Here is a 16,927-nt window from a genome sequence, read left to right as displayed (position 1 = left end):
TAGGTGGTATTTATCTACGAAAAATAAACTTTGCCAAATTTCTAGGTCATAGTACACTCTTTAGGCAAGAAACTGCATTTCAATAGGCACATTTTTTAATATGGAAGAGAAAGAATAAAAACAGGGCAAACTTTAATAATAATATATATATATATATATATATATATATATATATGAATATTACAATGTAAATATGTAAATCTAAATAGGCAAAGATGACTATTGGCTAATGCTAATTTAACATTTCCCCACTACAGTGATTGGTATATTCACAGTATATTTTGACACGACATCCCTATAAATGTGCAAGGCCAGGCAGAGTAAAACACAAATAAGTTTAACCCACTAAGGACCAAGCTGTTTGTTAATATTTGTCCTGAGTTTAGAAATACTCAATAGTTTTTTGCTTCTTTTTACAAGTTATAGGGAAACATGTAGGGTATTTAGGACATCTTGAAGGCAGTCAATTCAATTTACCCCCATCAAACCATATAATTTTGAAAAACTAAACACCTAGTTAGTATTTGAAATGATAGTGATTTAATGCTTTTCACGTACTAATTTTACCACCAGTCTTTGTAAAAGTTTGTGGTAGTAATATTTATTTTTCACACAAATTGTACTTCAGGTATCAATTTACAGCTCCAGTTTATCACTTCCAAACACTCCAATATGTGTTCAGAAAGATCTACCAAGTACAGTGATAACACCCATGGTTTGATGAGTTGTTTGGGGGCTAAAGGCCACATTTACGACATGTGCAAATCAGTTTTTCAAATTGGAATTTTGACATTTGGTCAGCCTCCCCAGGGCATTTCAAATGGTGGTATTTTAAACCACCTTTCCATACACTAATTCTACCACCAGCCTTTGTCAAAACCTGTGGTGGTCATTTTTGTGTTCATTTATAGCTTCTGGTATATATTACTGCCAGACATTAGGCAATATGTATTCAACACCTCCTGAGTACAGAGATACCACCCATGCATATGTTTATTTGGTTGTTTCGGGGCCAAAAGGTCACATTTGTGGAGGTGCACATTTTTTAAACTTTTGACATGTGGTCAGTCTGCGCACATATCCTATTTGGGATATATTTTACCCCATAGCCCATACACTTTTGTTGCCCAAGGGTCCCACGGTGAATCACATTGCTGTCAGCAATGTGATTCACCACAAAGTCCCTAAAAAAACAGTAGCATGTCTATAGGGGAGGGGGCGAGCGGAGAGGCCGCCTCCCCTTGGCTGATCTTCAGGGGAGTACTGAGGTAGCTCCAAGATTGTCAGCTCCCTAACAAGCCCTGCTCATTGGGTGCCCCCGTGGGCAGCCACCATGAGCGCTGGTCTGGATAGGAGCCATGTTAATGGGCAGGTGTGTGTATGGGCAGCGTATGTGTATATGTGTGTTTATGGGCAGGTGTGTGTGTAAGGGCAGCGTATGTATGTGTATGTTTATGGGTAGGTGTGTGTGTGTAAGGGCAGCGTATGTGTATGTTTATGGGCAGGTGTGTGTGTGTGTGTAAGGGCAGCGTATGCGTATGTTTATGGGCAGGTGTGTGTGTAAGGGCAGCGTGTGTGTATGTGTGTTTATGGGCAGGTGTGTGTAAGGGCAGCGTATGTGTATGTGTGTGTTTATGGGCAGGTGTGTGCAAGGACAGCATATGTGTGTGTTTATGGGCAGCGTATGTGTAAGGACAGCGTATGTGTGTGTTTATGGGCAGCGTATGTGTGTTTATGGGCAGGTGTGTGTAAGGGCAGCGTATGTGTATGTGTGTGTTTATGGGAAGGTGTGTGTAAGGACAGCGTATGTGTATGTGTGTGTTTATGGGCAGCGTTTGTGCGTTTATAGGCAGGTGTGTGTAAGGGCAGTGCGTGTGTGTTTATGGGCAGGTGTGTGTAAGGGCAGCGTATGTGTATGTGTGTGTTTATGGGAAGGTGTGTGTAAGGGCAGCATATGTGTATGTGTGTGTTTATAGGCAGGTGTGTGTGAGGGCAGTGCATGTGTGTTTATGGGAACGTGTGTGTAAGGGCAGCGTATGTGTATATGTGTGTTTATGGGCGGATGTGTGTAAGGGCAGCGTATGTGAATGTGTGTGTTTATGGGCATGTGTGTGTAAGGGAAGCGTATGTGTATAATCGTGTTTATGGGCGGGTGTGTGTAAAGGCAGCATGTAAGCGCAGTTGTGTGTAATGGCAGTGTATGTGTATATGTGTGTTTATGGGCAGGTGTGTATAAAGGCAGTGTGTAAGGTCAGTGTAAATAAAATAACCTCTGTAAAAAAAATAGCCAGGGCACAATTTTCCATTCTTTCCTCGGGCGCAAAAGGAGCCAGCTACAGCTCTGCTCCATGATGCTGAATGCCTCGCTATGAAAGCATTTCACAAACACTGTTGGGAGCTTAGGGGGTGATCCTTAATTGCCTCCTAAGCTTTTTTTAAATCAGGGGTCCCCTGCCATATTTGCATATAGCGGATGTGGATGCATTGTGCTAGGTACGTCATTGGTCATTAAAGAGTTCCAACGCTTTTGCATTGCCAGTGACAGTTTTTGGCTCTGTGACATTAAAGCATTCCCTAAAAATATGAAAGAATCAAAAGTTGATTTTAGGCACTCAACAGTACTAAGAATGGTGTTTCTAATAAAGGACTGCATTGGGAGGCGGGTCCCGCCAAAAAAATTGCGGGCGCGGGCGGTTCAAAAAGCAGTCCCGCGCAGGGCTCTAGTTTCTAATGCTGTATTTAGTATTAATTCAACAATAATATAAAAAGGCAATTTAACAACAAAAAAATTACAGGCAATATCAACAGTCAGAAACACAGTAGCAGTTGGGAAATCATGAGGACTTTAAAGTACAGTTGTGGGAGGTTCCTTAAGGAAAAGCTTTACAAAAAAGATCAGCACAAGGAACAGTTAGAAAGCTTATTGTAGGGGTGGCTTGAGCTGAGTAAAAGGGGCAAGTCGTCAAAATGCTAAAAAGAGCATTAAAGAAAGGTTCTTGTGGAATGTACTGTACCACACAGTTCAGAGAACTCCTCTGGCTTTGAGTATGTAAGGAGGAAAGCCAGGGCTTCCTTCCAGCTCTGCAAGTTACAGTTGAGAACAATGTCCTTCCACTTCTGCTGAACCACAGACGAGAGGAGCTGAAGATAGGGAACAGGCAAGATCAGTTAAAATATTATCTTTGATGGTGACCTATGCCCCAAGATCCCATAAAGCATTAACAAAAACACACTTTAACACTCTTAGTGTCAGAATTTTTGACTACAACTCTAACTAGATTTAGTGAGAGACAGAAGAATCTGTATTTTGTAGTTCAACAGAAACCAAGGGTGCATGACTCCACATTTTTTGAAGCGTGATTGACATGGTGAGAATCAGGCAACAGTGGACACTGAGTGGCAGTCTTCCCCTTCATTTCCCCTCATCCAAAAGAGGTTCCAAGTAAGTGAACTTCTACCACCTACTCCACCCCTACCAGGCAGCAGAGCCACACAAGGAAATACCCAACTTTAAGCTTCCCTCTATGACCATGTTTTTAGAAAATAAAGAGTATTATGCCAGTGTACCCCTTTTAAGGAATTAGTATAAGGGACATATGTTAGCTCAAGACTTAAACTGCATAAGGTATGTACACTGCACAAATTATTTGGGGTAATTTTAACCGTTAAATCCTGGACGGTTAGGCACAAGCAAGATATTTCATATGTTCTGCATCAGGTATTTAAATATTGTTTGTGTACAATTACATTTATGTTACTGCTACGTATTTTTCTATGTTTTTGTAGCACATCCTATAATCAGGCTTTAAGCTACTCTCCACTGACACCCAGTGATGCGTACAGTATCAGAGGATCATGCTTTTTTTTAATGGGCCTTTAGAGAAATGAGGTAGCACAGACAGTCTAATTGGCTGTCCCTTAATTTGCTGATATTACTGTTTTGTGTTTCCAACACTTACTGACGTAATCTTATTTTTCTGCTGAGCAAAGTACCACTGTTGTGTTTCTCTCAGTAGGTCTTCGCCTCCAGCATTGGCCAATATGATGGCATCAGCAAAGCGTCCGTCTTTCAGACACAAATCCACAGCAGCTTCGAAATTTCCCAACAAAAGTGCCTGACTTATTAGCCCATCTGTGTCTAAAAACAGAATTTTGGTATGATTCACATCACATAAACATTACAAAATAAACATGTTTTGATTGAAGTGAGTCTTCCACCCAAAGTTTTTATATTTTTCAAAAGAATATCAACACATGTCCAGTCTCTTAAAACATGAAAGCTGTCCTTTCTATTTACAGCATAAATCTTTTATATTATGACTTGAAAAATCAAAGTTCCATGTGCGATTTCTAAGGTCTGTCTGATGTAAGGATGTGCATTGTGAGTGTATGAATATGGGGAGATAGCCAAGTAGACATCTACTCTGTAATTACTAATCTAGTTTTGCGATCCTGGTTCTGATAGGCTACAGCTCTAGTGGAATCACCAAAGGCTGCACAATATTCATCCACCCCTCTATACAAACACATCTACTGAACCTCAAGCACACTTACCAAGCCACTGCATAAAACTATACAGATTGGACCAAGAAATCTCCATATTCGTCTGTTACCATTTTCCTGTATTATTGTTTTACTGTTTCTGTGCCGGGTAATCCACTGTCCTTGCTTGTGCTGGGTAATCCAGTATTGGCATTTCAGAGCTGTGTGCCATTTCTCTCTGGTTTTATTTGGTGAAATGTATGTCATGCTTCCGTTTTCTTATGTTAGTTTTACATTATTGTCTCTTTTTCTGTTCCACTAAATCTTTATAATTGTATCTGCTCTCCTTATGCCATCTATCCATTCCAACTATAATACTCTCTTATAGCCCTCTTGCCACAAAATCCTTACCCTCTGCTGTGTTACTTTATAGAAACAATTGATCACCTGGTCTATTTATTTCTCAAAAGCCATCAGCCACTCTAGGGCACTAATATTTTTGACTACCTTGGTAACCCTTTACAGCCCACTATGCTCAATTGGATTACTAACAATCTTTCTGTATTTTCTGGACTCTATCTGAAAAGCACTTTCCTTTCACTTTGTAGTGATATGTCCTACTGCACAATTCTTTGATGACTTGAACTACTAATGGGTTCTGTTGCCTTGCAGTCATTTTTGTAATATTAACCATTCTGGTTGATATTCATCTATCAAAATGCTGCTGCTGCCAGGCTGCCGCTGTATACCTTACACAAGACTCTCCTGCTTGCTAACTTTGTGAAGCCTCCCCTGGCTCTCTATTACCTTAAAAATTAACTTAAAAATCCTTGTACTGACATACAAAGCCCTCCATGAAACCACTCTCCCACACACTTCAGCACTCAATCTTTACTGTATTTCAATGGACTAATGCTCTCCTCATCACTTTTTCCTACTCATGCTTAAAATACTTCACTTGTGCTGAACCATACCTCTGGAAATCACTTCCACCTAACCTCTAGCTTTTATCCTTCCCTCTCATTATTGAAAAAAAACAGAACAGAATTGGAGTTTGAGGTCTTTGTTGATCAGCTAAAACTTACCAGCAACTAATACAACTCCCACATTCATGTATGGCTTTTGATGATTTTCTATACCCCATTGAAAAAATATTGCACACCAAGCTAACAATATACAATGACAAACACTATCCTAATATAAAGGCAATTAACAGAGTATACCAAGCAAATTCCCCTTCATTTTTTGTAGCCATGGTGAGAATTGGTACATACCTGAAGTTACTGGAATCTCAAGCTTGGCTAAATCCTGAAGAGGTAGGTTAAAAAGCTCCGCAGAAGAGGAGGAGGACATGGTCTGTCCTGTGAAGCTACTGGACAACTTCACAAAGTAAAATAAAAAGGCATCGTTATTTAGAAACTAGTCATATGTGCAGGGAACATGCCTTAAGCCTTTCTTCACACAAAAAAGAGAACCACCTAATGTTCACATTACTACTGCCAATTAACAAAATAAAAATCAGCATTGAGATATGAATATTCTGATGCTTAAAAATAGCCAGTATGAAAAACAAAAACTATACTATAATGCAAAAAAATCATAAAAGGCCAAGTTAGTATAACATTTAACATCTATTTGACTGCTGCTGTTGGCACTTAAAAGGAACCTAATAATGTTTTACAACACCTGTATTTTCTTGCACACAATTTTATTTATTTCAGATAGCATGAAAACGATCATAGACGGGTTCTTTGCATCCAAAATATAGAGTGCTGTTAACAAGACTGCAAATGGCAGCTTCTTATTAAGTCCACACCAGAAAAAACTCAGTTAAAGCACTCTAGGTTTAAGCATTCACATTACCTGGGTAGACACTGATTGGATACTTGGAACCAGATCCTCCGCTTCTGAAGGACTACTCTTGTTTTGCCACCCATCTCCTATAGCCTTGGATATCTAAAAAGGTTAAAATTAACATAGATTTATATTGATCTACAAGGATAATTGCTTTTGTCTTCAGTGAGACTCTACAATCTTTCTAGAATAAGCTTTTGTCAGAGTGATCTTCCCAAAGACTGTTGAAAGACCACATTTAAGAACTGCGTTACAATATGGAAGATTGCTTATGTATTATTGCCATTTCTATGTATTTGGATGTGCACATGCATGAATGCATGTGTGATTAATATGGCCCTCAGTCTTTTAATAGGGGTGGGTGTGCGTGTATACGTGGGGAATTTAGGATCAACAGAGGTAATTTGTGCAGATCCCTAGCTGTCTGGGAATCCCAGGAAGAAAGTGGTAAATCCAGATATCCAGCATTGTCACTACTGTCTTAATGTTCGGTTAAGATAACATGCATGTGAAATAGTAGCAAATCCTCTTGTGTCTTTTATTGTTGTGCATTATTCAGAGGCTGAGCGTCTTGTGCCAAACCCCATAGTCTAGGTAGTATAGAGAGAAAATTAAGTTTTAATTCAATAAGCCAGATAGTACTTCTGTCAATGCATGTGATACAAGCACTGGTTTATAGATCTATTTTTCGGATAAGTCTAGTCAGTTATTGTAACTACACAATACAAAGGTCTACAAATATGGCAAATACAGCCTCAGATGAACACCACCACATGACATAAAACATTGCGTTATAATTTATTAATCAAAAATAAAGCCAAAATGGAGAAGCCATGTGTGAAAAAGTAAACCTTATGATTCAGTAGCTTGTAGAAACCCATTGAGCAGCAATAACTTGAATTGTTTACTGTATCACTTTATTAGTCTCTCATACACATATATAAAATATAATATATATTTATATTGTGTGCTGGGATCATATAACCACATGGTCTTAGGGATGAAAATACCACATAAGATTGTATTGCTATAGGAATTATAGTCCTTTTCATTAAAAAGGTCCCGCAAACAAATCATAAATGTAAAACAAACAAAAGAAAAGCCTTGCTCTCCGAGCAACAGTTTAAGCCGACTGTAGCGGGACAGCTTACCCACTGCCAACTAAACAAAAATGTAGCACAGGCCTTTTTCTTCTCAATAAATATTCCTGTAGACTCTTGTGGATTGAAACACAGTCTTACTCACTGCTTGCATTCTTTCCACTGAATCCCTCACAGAGAACTTTGTAGCCTTCTGCTGCTCATTGCCAACAGGTGATGACCCACCTGGGAGATCCAGAACACCCGGACTGGACTCCCCTCCTGCTGCAAATAAACTGTGGAGTGGAGCACTGGCTCTCCCTGGTCTCTAAAATGCTCCAGCAAAGGGACCCAAACTAAACCAGAGAATGTCCCCTATTCAGCCTGCCACAAAATAATCTCCCTGGGGTTATCAAACACACCGCACTGCAATATGTTCCGTGAAGAGGCCAGCCACCACCAGGTCCTCTCCCTGTCACACAATATATATTATATATATATATATACACACACACACACACGTATCTGGCAATGGATACGTGGTTACAATAAAAATACACTCTACATCTAAATAATACTGCATATTTTGGGCAGGTTGGGTCATATTTTCTCTAAATGAAAAATTAATGTGGCCCATTGCTGATTAAATGGCTCACTGCAGGAGTAATGTGGACCCCTCCTGGGATAAGGAATCGGCATCAACAAGTTTGTAATCTCACGAACAGGGCCCTCCTTGGTTTGTCTGTCAATTCAAGCACCCTTGGAATATATGTATTGTCGGAAGCACTGTGTTGGCGTTATGAAACTGAAATATGATAATCACAAGGGAGTAATGTTCACCACAAATTCTTTCGGACCACGCTAATAAATATTATATGTATGCTAATAAATATATTATCATGATCATTAGAACATACCTTTTTATCCAGCTCCCCCTTGCTGTATCCAAGCAGCTTTAGAAATTTCTCTCTAGCATCCTGTTCAAAGTTAACCTATATAGGAAGAAGATATACAATTTTACAGCATTTTAATAGCAGACTATTTGCTGCTGGAATAGACAATGGGATATGAAATAATCTTATATATTAATATATCAAAAACATTTTCGGGACTCTGATCTCCAGTAACCGAGGTGCTCAGTGGTGTAAAGTAACAAGCCTTACATGACCATGTGGTAGGAGTGTTGCAGCTCACAAGGAGAGTGCAGGCTGCAGAAAAGATAGGGTTCAATGTGTGGTAAGAGAGAGGGTGGAGAGTTGTATGGTGGTAGAGTACGCATGTGTTAGTGTATGTTGGAAGCATGAATGTGTGCATATTAGCATGTACTGTAAGGCAGGGCTTGACAAATTTGTTGTGAATCTAGGCGCCAGGTAAAAAAGTTAGGAGCCAGGATTTTTTTAAACTAACAGTTGGTCAGGAGTGATCTGATCATCATCAGCCCACTTACTAAAATCACAGCTTTGACCTGGAAGCAACCTGGACTTTCAGGTCAGTGCTGTTCTTTTTTTTTTTTTTTTTTTTTTTTAACTCTTTCGATGCCGATGTTCCATTGGAGCACAGCATTGACTGATATTTAGTCCCCACAAGCTTGTGGGGACAAATGTTAACCCCTGCAATGCCACGAATGTGTCATACACAATTGTGGCATTGAAGGGGTTAACACTGCACTGTCGCTCTCATGGAGCGATCGGGCAGCAGGGGGTGTTGGGGCTGGTCTCCACACTCATGGGGAGACCAAAGAACCCTCTCCCATGTCCCTGAAGCTGCCTCTGGCAGCTGGGACTCAATTGCTGGTCTATAGACCAGCCATTGCAGGGGGGGGGAGTCTCTTTGATGACTGCTGTAGGCTTCCATGCCTACAGGGATCATCAAAGGGCTTGTGGGGGCTCGAGCCCGAGCCCCGTACAAAACGGGAAATAACCCCTAAATGCCGCGATCGCGGCATTGAAGGGGTTAACGCTGCACTGTCGCTCTCATGGAGCGATCAGGCAGCTGGGGGGTGTTGGGTCAGGTCCCCACACTTGTGTGGGGACCCAATCAACACACAACCCCCTTCCCTGAAGCTGCCTGTGGCAACTGAAAACACGATTACTGGTTTTCCAGCAACCGCGTTTTCAGCCTACAGGATCACTCCGTGGGAGTGATCTCAGGCTCGGGGGCGGGCTCTGTGTGGCTGTGCTGTCTGCCCAGACTCCAGGGCAGACAGCAGCAGCGCCCCCGTGTGGTGACTCAATTTTTTCTGGATGTAAGAGGCTGACAAAACCTAGGAGCCAGGACAAAAATTCTCTGTCGCCATGGCGACCTGGGATTTGTCGAGCCCTGCTGTAAGGTGTTAGAGTGTGGGTGTGTTAGCATTTTGTGTCGGTATGTGTTTGTTAAGTTATTGCATTAGCGTTAGTGTGTCAGTGTATGTCCCGGGAACATCTTTTAAATGACCTGGACTGGCCCACACATGCAGGGCCAGATTGGGAATGAAAAGTAGCCCTGGAAATATTCAGACACCAGCCACATGTATTGTATCGTGTGGTCAAGCTCTTGTGCCTACATGCTACAGCCCTTACACACAGCCATACTATTTACCATCCAATACGCTATAAATCATTCTTTATCCATGCGTGCTGGATAAAGATGACATCAGTGCTCGGCAGATGTATGATATAGAATCTTATGTGATGGGACTGGGAGTAATTAGTACGCTAAAAAAACAAAAAGTCATCATACATGGGACGCCTGAAGTCACAATTTATTGACACTAATATACATATATATACATATATATATATATATATTTTTTTTTTAAGATATGCAGATTGAAATAGATAAATAACACAAAACCTTTACTTTTCCTCTGAAGTCACTACAAATTCAGGAGTGCGTTTTATCTCTGGATAAGTAAAAATTACATAGTTCTATTTATTTTTACAGAAAGTAAAGTGCCAAGAAACAGATGGCCAAATACACACCACGACAGGCTCTGCCACACCGACACCCAAACACACACACCACGACAGGCTCTACCACACCGACACCCAAACACCAGGACAGGCTCTGCCACACCGACACCCAAACACACACACACACCAGGGCAGACTCTGCCACACCAACACCCAAACCCACAGACACCAGGACAGGCTCTGCCACACCGACACCCAAACCCACAAACACCAGGACAGGCTCTACCATATCGACACCCAAACACACACACACCAGGACAGGCTCTGTCACACTGACACGCAAACCAGAACAGGCTCTACCACAACGAAGCATAACAAAAATATTTTCTACATTGCTTTGACATTAACTGTCCCTTTGTGTATTGATGCCCCTTTGTGAATTTTGTGATGGCCCAGCCAAACCCCCTCCCTTGTGTATTCATGCCCCTTTTGTATTGGTTAATGTGATGCCCCCCCCACTGCCATGTGTATTACCCCCAGCCACCCACCCCCTGTTTATATTGATTTTGTAATGCCAAAACCCAGCAGCCACCCCCTCCCTTGAATATGGGTCCACTTTCCTATAATCCCTAAGTAGCGGAGGCGGTTTTACAGCCGCACGATGGCTGCTTTGAACTTTGCTGCCGGGCGGCCGCTTTGAATGATGGTCTCTAGTGTAATTTAGGGTGTTATCTATACCTTTAATGCTGAGTTTATATGTGAATTCCAACTGATTTATAGCTGCAAAGCTGGGTGTGTGTTCTTCTGTTGATCTGTATCTGGTATGCTCTATTTCCATACATTATTATTGTATACCTACAATTAGAGGGTTTGTATGTCTGATTCTGTTTATTTGATCTATACCTTAAACACTGGTTAACTTGTGATTTTCAATTGATCTATACCTGCAAAGCTTGGTTTTTGTGTTGATTCTGTTGATCTATACCTATTATGCTATGTTTCCATACATCATTTAGGCATACCTGCAAAAATAGGATTTGTATGTGATCTATACATGGAAGTGCTGTTTATATGTGTTTGATCTATAGTTCACAGGGAGGAAGGAAAGGAGAGGTATGGCTTAATGAATGAGGGACAAAGGGACTGGGAATCATTTCAGGGGAGAGGACCTCTCAAAGTCATGGTCAGGGTGAGAAGGGGGGGAAGACTGCACCGACTCTCACAGTCTTCCCTTAATCTGCAGTCAGTGTGGTAGCGGAGGGAGTGATTGCATGCTAGGGAGCGTGGAGCAGGGCCCAAGGTGTGGCAGAGCCTGTCCTGATGTGAGTGTCTGGGTGGCAGAGCCTGTCCTGTTGTGTGTGTCTGGGTGGCAGAGCCTGTCCTGGTGTGTGTGTTGGGATGTCGGTGTGGCAGAGTCTGTCCTGGTGTGTGTGTCTGGGTGGCAGAGCCTGTCCTGGTGTGTATTTAGTCACCTGTTCTCTCGCCCTTTACTTTCTGTGGGAATAAATTGAACTATTTAATTTTTACTTATCCAGAGATAAAACGCCCTCCTGAATTTGTATCCACTTCAGAGGACAAAAAATTCTAGGCCCAAAAATCGGTGAGAGCAAAAGTAAAAGGTATTGTGTTATTTACTCGATTTCAACCTGCGCATCTTATTAAAAAGGATTAGTGGCACTAAATTGTGGCTTTAGGGGTCCCGTGTATGACGACTTATTTTTGTCACATTGCTCTGCCTAGAGGATTGGCTGAGCGCCGCAATTCAGTTGGGGTGGTCTGAGGTCTGAGTTTCTTCCCTGCTGTGCTGTGAGTCTGTGACTGACAGACTCACTCGTCGTGAGGTTGATCTGACCAGCCATTAAGTACCAACTAAATGGTCAAAGATTAGTTACTGTTTTGAATCTTTCATTAAAGATATAGCGCTTTATAAATTGCATTACGTTATGATTATATATTTATGTAATGCTAATTGATTACAGTGACAAAAGCATGCTGAAATATAACTAATAGACAACAAGAAATGGTATATTAAATTTGTCAGAATTTGGTTTAACAAAAAATAAATAAATAAATAAATAAAAATGGGCTGCTCAGTCTTAAATGCCCGGGCCTATTTTTTGTCCCAGTTCGGGCCTGGTCCTAATATACATAGATAATTTCCCTGTCATGAGAAGAATGCATGATTTACATAAAGAAGCAAATAATACCTGTCAACAAGTAGACAAAATACCTTCAAGAAGCTCCAGACATTCTTGTCAAACCCTGGTGGAGAAGCCTGCACTTTATTCTGACAGTAACTCAGGAGGTTTCCAGACATCAAAGCTGCTTGTAGCTCAGTTGAACGTGCCAAAAATTCCTTGTCTGTTGTAACCTGGCTGATGTAGACCTGGCGGCGGGTAGGCTCTTGTGTTGGTTGTACAGGGATTTTTGGGCAGTCAAAAGAAACTAGCTTCCCCCCAAACTGAAGAAAAAGAAAACTTGGAAATAAATAAGGTTTTAATGAAGTACCATGCAAAAAGAATAAAAAAGAGAATTACGTACAATACTGTGCACAGAACCAAGCAAGTTCCTTCAAGTGGATTGAATTCTCTTACACAGTGTAATTTAATAAAAATCAATATACCCTAATTTATTCTGAATTAAACCACCCATAAAACACATAACTCTGGCAAAACTGCATGTACCGGTAATTCATATATTTATATTCACTTCAACCAGTTTGTGCACAATTAGATAAGCATCATGACACATTGAACCTCTCTTCTGCTCAATAGCTCTTAAAGACGGGTTCCTTTCCCTTGGCACACTCTAAGTTCATATGTTTGGAAGATGTGCGCCTCTATCCTCATTATTATTCCTGATGGTACCCTAGTTGATCTACGCAAATGTGCATCCTCTACACCAGACATTTTGTGGAGGAGTTTTATACAAGTAGGAACATTGTTCCATGTCTGGTGCCCATGAAACAAATATTCCTTTCCTGTCTGAACTTTCCATACTACAACTTTGGCTCCTGAATATAGCCAAAAGGATTAGGCTAGGGCTGCACCGATATATTGGTGGCCGAAATATATCGGCCGAAAAGGGCATTATCAGCAAAATGCTGAAATAAAAAAAAAAAACGGCGAACATAATCATCTGCAGGGGCCAGGCTGCTTACCTGTGCGAGCAGCGTCTCTAGTACCGCCCAGGAGAACAGGAACCCAGCAGAGTCACATGAATGCATCTCACATGACTCTGCTCCGTTTCTTTTTCCCCTGGGGATGGGACAAGAGAAGTTGCAGAGGGAAGAAGCCGGGTCCCTGCAGAAGTTCAGGTAAGGCTGTATGAGCAAGTATGCGTGATTAAGGGAATGAATGTTCGTGAATGAGTGTGTGTGTGTGATAGCATAGATGTGTAAGTGTGTGTGGGGTAGCATCGCATAGGGACCCTGTAATCACACTCCTATCATGCCCAGGTTCTAGCATGTGCTGGCTGCCTGGGCATGATAGGAGTGTGATTGCTCTTAGCAATTATATATATATATATATATATATATATATATATATTAATGTTATTGAATTTTTTAATTTTATTTAAAGGTCTTTTCGTTTTCGGCCAAGTGAATCCTGAATTTTCGGTTTCGGTCCAGAATTTTCATTTTTCAGTGCATCCCTACAATGATTCCCACAGTCACAGAAAGGTTGTTAGTTGTTAGGTCTCTGAGCTGGTATTAGGTATTTTATTCTCCTACCTCCTTTCACTCAGAGATGAGGAGTGGCATGCATGGGAATCTCCCCCTACTTTCTGCTGCACTCCTACTCTGTATCCTTTATTTTTGCAGGCAGTTGAGAATATGTTATTACTCTTAGACCACTTTGACAATTTGACCACTTTTGTAACCAACTGGACAGAGAGACCAGTTATCTGATATGTATTGTTTTAAAGAACAGAATAAAAAAGAAAGAAAACATGTGGCTGTAAAATTACTTCGTATTATTACAAAAGCAAATGATTTGACATTCATATGCATAACAGACACGACATGCATCACAGCAACCAGACACTACATTAGGAACAACTAGAATATACATGGAAAAGAAAAAATGTCTGAACGCTAAGCTAGACTCAGACTCAAATAATACCAATGTATAATACGAGGCCTACCAAACAGTGTGAGCATGCTGCAAATACAGTGTATTGGCTGTACAATGTATACAAAAAAACAAAAACTGTCTGCGCTTCTCACCCTAATAAAGTTGGCAACAAATATATAAACATAACTTAAATTAGAATGTTTTGGTTATATGAATTGGCCAAAGTATAGTAAGCTCACCTGCCACGTCAAGGCACACTCTCAATAGGGTGAGAACCTGCTCTCACCTCCTACATAGTGGGCACACAAAGCAGTTTATACTGCTACCAAAACCTTATTACATGCTTTCAGGTTTATAAAACAGTGTAAAGGAACAGACTTACTGCAAAAGAGACTCCCACTGGCCTACGTATCCACCGTGGAGGCTTTTTCAAAGGAGGAATTATAGTGGTCTGAGCAATCTGCTGTGGTACTTGCAATGGAGGTAGGGGTTGTCCTGTGCCAAATGGGTCCAAACTATTAAAGGAGGAGGAGATCTGAAACACAAAGACAGGCAGACTACACACGTTATAAAAGATGACAGGTTATAGCAAGGCAAGACCTTATTTAAACTTGCCAAAAGGCTAGCTATGCAGGGCTTAGGCATTCAGCAGAAGCTCAATGCAATGGGTCTCAGTACCTAAAGAGGAGGGGAAAGCAAAGGAAGTGATGAAGCATGATGGGTGAGATCACTTGGGTAACTTATTGGTCAAATAGAACTGTAAAGTACAAACTTAAGGTACCCCCGACATAAAAGAAATCCCGTTAGTGGGGACTGCAATGAGATAGTATCACCCTATATTGTTTCTTGTAGCGCATGCCAGGACACTAGGTAGTTAATCTGCCTAGTAATTAACCTAGCTCTTGCAGAAAAAAAACTGTGTGCAAATACCACATAAATAACTTTCAGGACAAAGCTTAATTTTTTTGTTATTGTTTGTTATATTTTAGTAGTTAAATGTTCTATTGGTCATTGCTGCTAATCCAGTGCCAATTAAAAGCTTAAAATACAGGCATATAACGGTTACATATAAAAAGCGATAATGGTGTAAAGTATAAAAAGTGATTATCACCACAGTAATTAATGGAACGTTCCAATTAGTTGCACCATTAATTGCTACGGTGCTATGAACAATTCCCCAAAACATTTTTTTTTGCATTTTTTTCAGCTATGCATGCAATTTAAGAGCATAGTTAAAACATAAGTTTCCACCTATTCATCATACTAAAATTGCATTTATATGTATGATCAGGTCAGACAGATGCATATACGTTAATTCCTGGTTTGGTGTTTCATTTTGAACTCATATTCATGAGGTTGTACATTACTAGGTATGAGCATTTTAATTAGTAATGGACCATTCCTGGCTACAACAGCTTTATCCTACAGATCTCTACACATGTTAACACTGAAGATGTTAAAATTATGAAATGCAAAAGGTTCATATACAAACTACAAAAAATATGATGATCTCCAAACCCCCACCAATATTAACCCCTTTTGACAATAGATGATTTTATTTTTGTACCCTTTGTGACAATAGCTGTTTTAACATTTCTGTGGTGCTCGTATTTAGTTGTAATTTTCTTTTTTCCCCATGTACTGAACCCACACAAGTTATATATTGTTTTTTCAGGACAAGACGTCATTATTTTGATTGTATCGTATAATTTACTATAAAAAAAAAAGTATAAAATATGGTGAAAAATTAAGAAAAGAAATGACTTTTTCTGAGTTTTACTTGAAAATTTTTTTACTCATCTATAAAAACTAATGAAAAAACTTGCTAAATATATTCTACTATTTGTACAGAGTTTAGAAAGACCCAATGTTTTTCTCCTCATGTTATGGGGCAATAAGTCCAAGTAGTGTTTTGCTATTTCAAAATCCAAAAAAACAAAAACAAAAATACAAACGGAAAAAAACAAAAAAAGGCCGAAAATAAACATCCACGCTGCTTGAGCAGCGTCTTTTGTTCCGCCCAGGGGAAGCAGGAACCCAGCGGAGTCACATGAATTTACCTCACGTCACATGACTCTGCTCTGTTCCTGCTTCCCATTTTTGTAAATAAATTTATCACATTGTGGTTAGAAAACTGGGCTCCGTTGACTTGCATGGTTGAATGTGGTACCTGTATTCAACCTGCAAGGGGAGCCAGTTCTCAGGAGAGTCTGGAGAGAGCCTCTTGGAAACTTTTTAAAGGACGCAGGACCATCTTGCAAGCTATACAGTGTGTGGCGGACGTTGAAGCGCTGAAGAAGGGCCTGACACGGCCCATAATGCCCATCCCGGTGTTGCTGAATGCCCCGACATTGACGTATTACAGCAACACCATTTGGGTGAAGAAAGCAAACATAGATCACTTTCTACACCCGATTAAAGTTATGACGGCCCTGGCACGTCAATTGTCATTAACTGACTGTTTTTGCGTGACGTGCCCGGACTGTCAATTGTCATCAAGGGTTAATAGAAGGCTGATCTTTACTAAATTTACATGATCAAC

General features: G+C 40.5%; 1 protein-coding gene across 2 annotated transcripts in view; it reads right to left on the bottom strand.

The window, feature by feature from the left end:
- The window catches only part of SEC31B (SEC31 homolog B, COPII coat complex component), a 50,762-nt gene that overhangs the window by 19,447 nt on the left and 14,388 nt on the right, over nucleotides 1–16,927 (bottom strand). For both annotated transcript variants that reach the window (XM_053450284.1, XM_053450285.1), the window contains exons 10-16: nucleotides 14,768–14,920; nucleotides 12,540–12,770; nucleotides 8,333–8,407; nucleotides 6,346–6,438; nucleotides 5,757–5,862; nucleotides 3,960–4,138; nucleotides 3,015–3,141 (exon numbers count right to left, since the gene is read on the bottom strand). In XM_053450284.1, the coding sequence (XP_053306259.1) occupies nucleotides 3,015–3,141; nucleotides 3,960–4,138; nucleotides 5,757–5,862; nucleotides 6,346–6,438; nucleotides 8,333–8,407; nucleotides 12,540–12,770; nucleotides 14,768–14,920 (964 nt within the window). The remainder of the gene's footprint in view (nucleotides 1–3,014; nucleotides 3,142–3,959; nucleotides 4,139–5,756; nucleotides 5,863–6,345; nucleotides 6,439–8,332; nucleotides 8,408–12,539; nucleotides 12,771–14,767; nucleotides 14,921–16,927) is intronic.

Source organism: Spea bombifrons, chromosome 11 (assembly GCF_027358695.1).
Source record: "Spea bombifrons isolate aSpeBom1 chromosome 11, aSpeBom1.2.pri, whole genome shotgun sequence".
Classification (NCBI taxonomy): domain Eukaryota; kingdom Metazoa; phylum Chordata; class Amphibia; order Anura; family Pelobatidae; genus Spea; species Spea bombifrons.
This window is presented reverse-complemented; position numbering and strand designations above follow the sequence as displayed.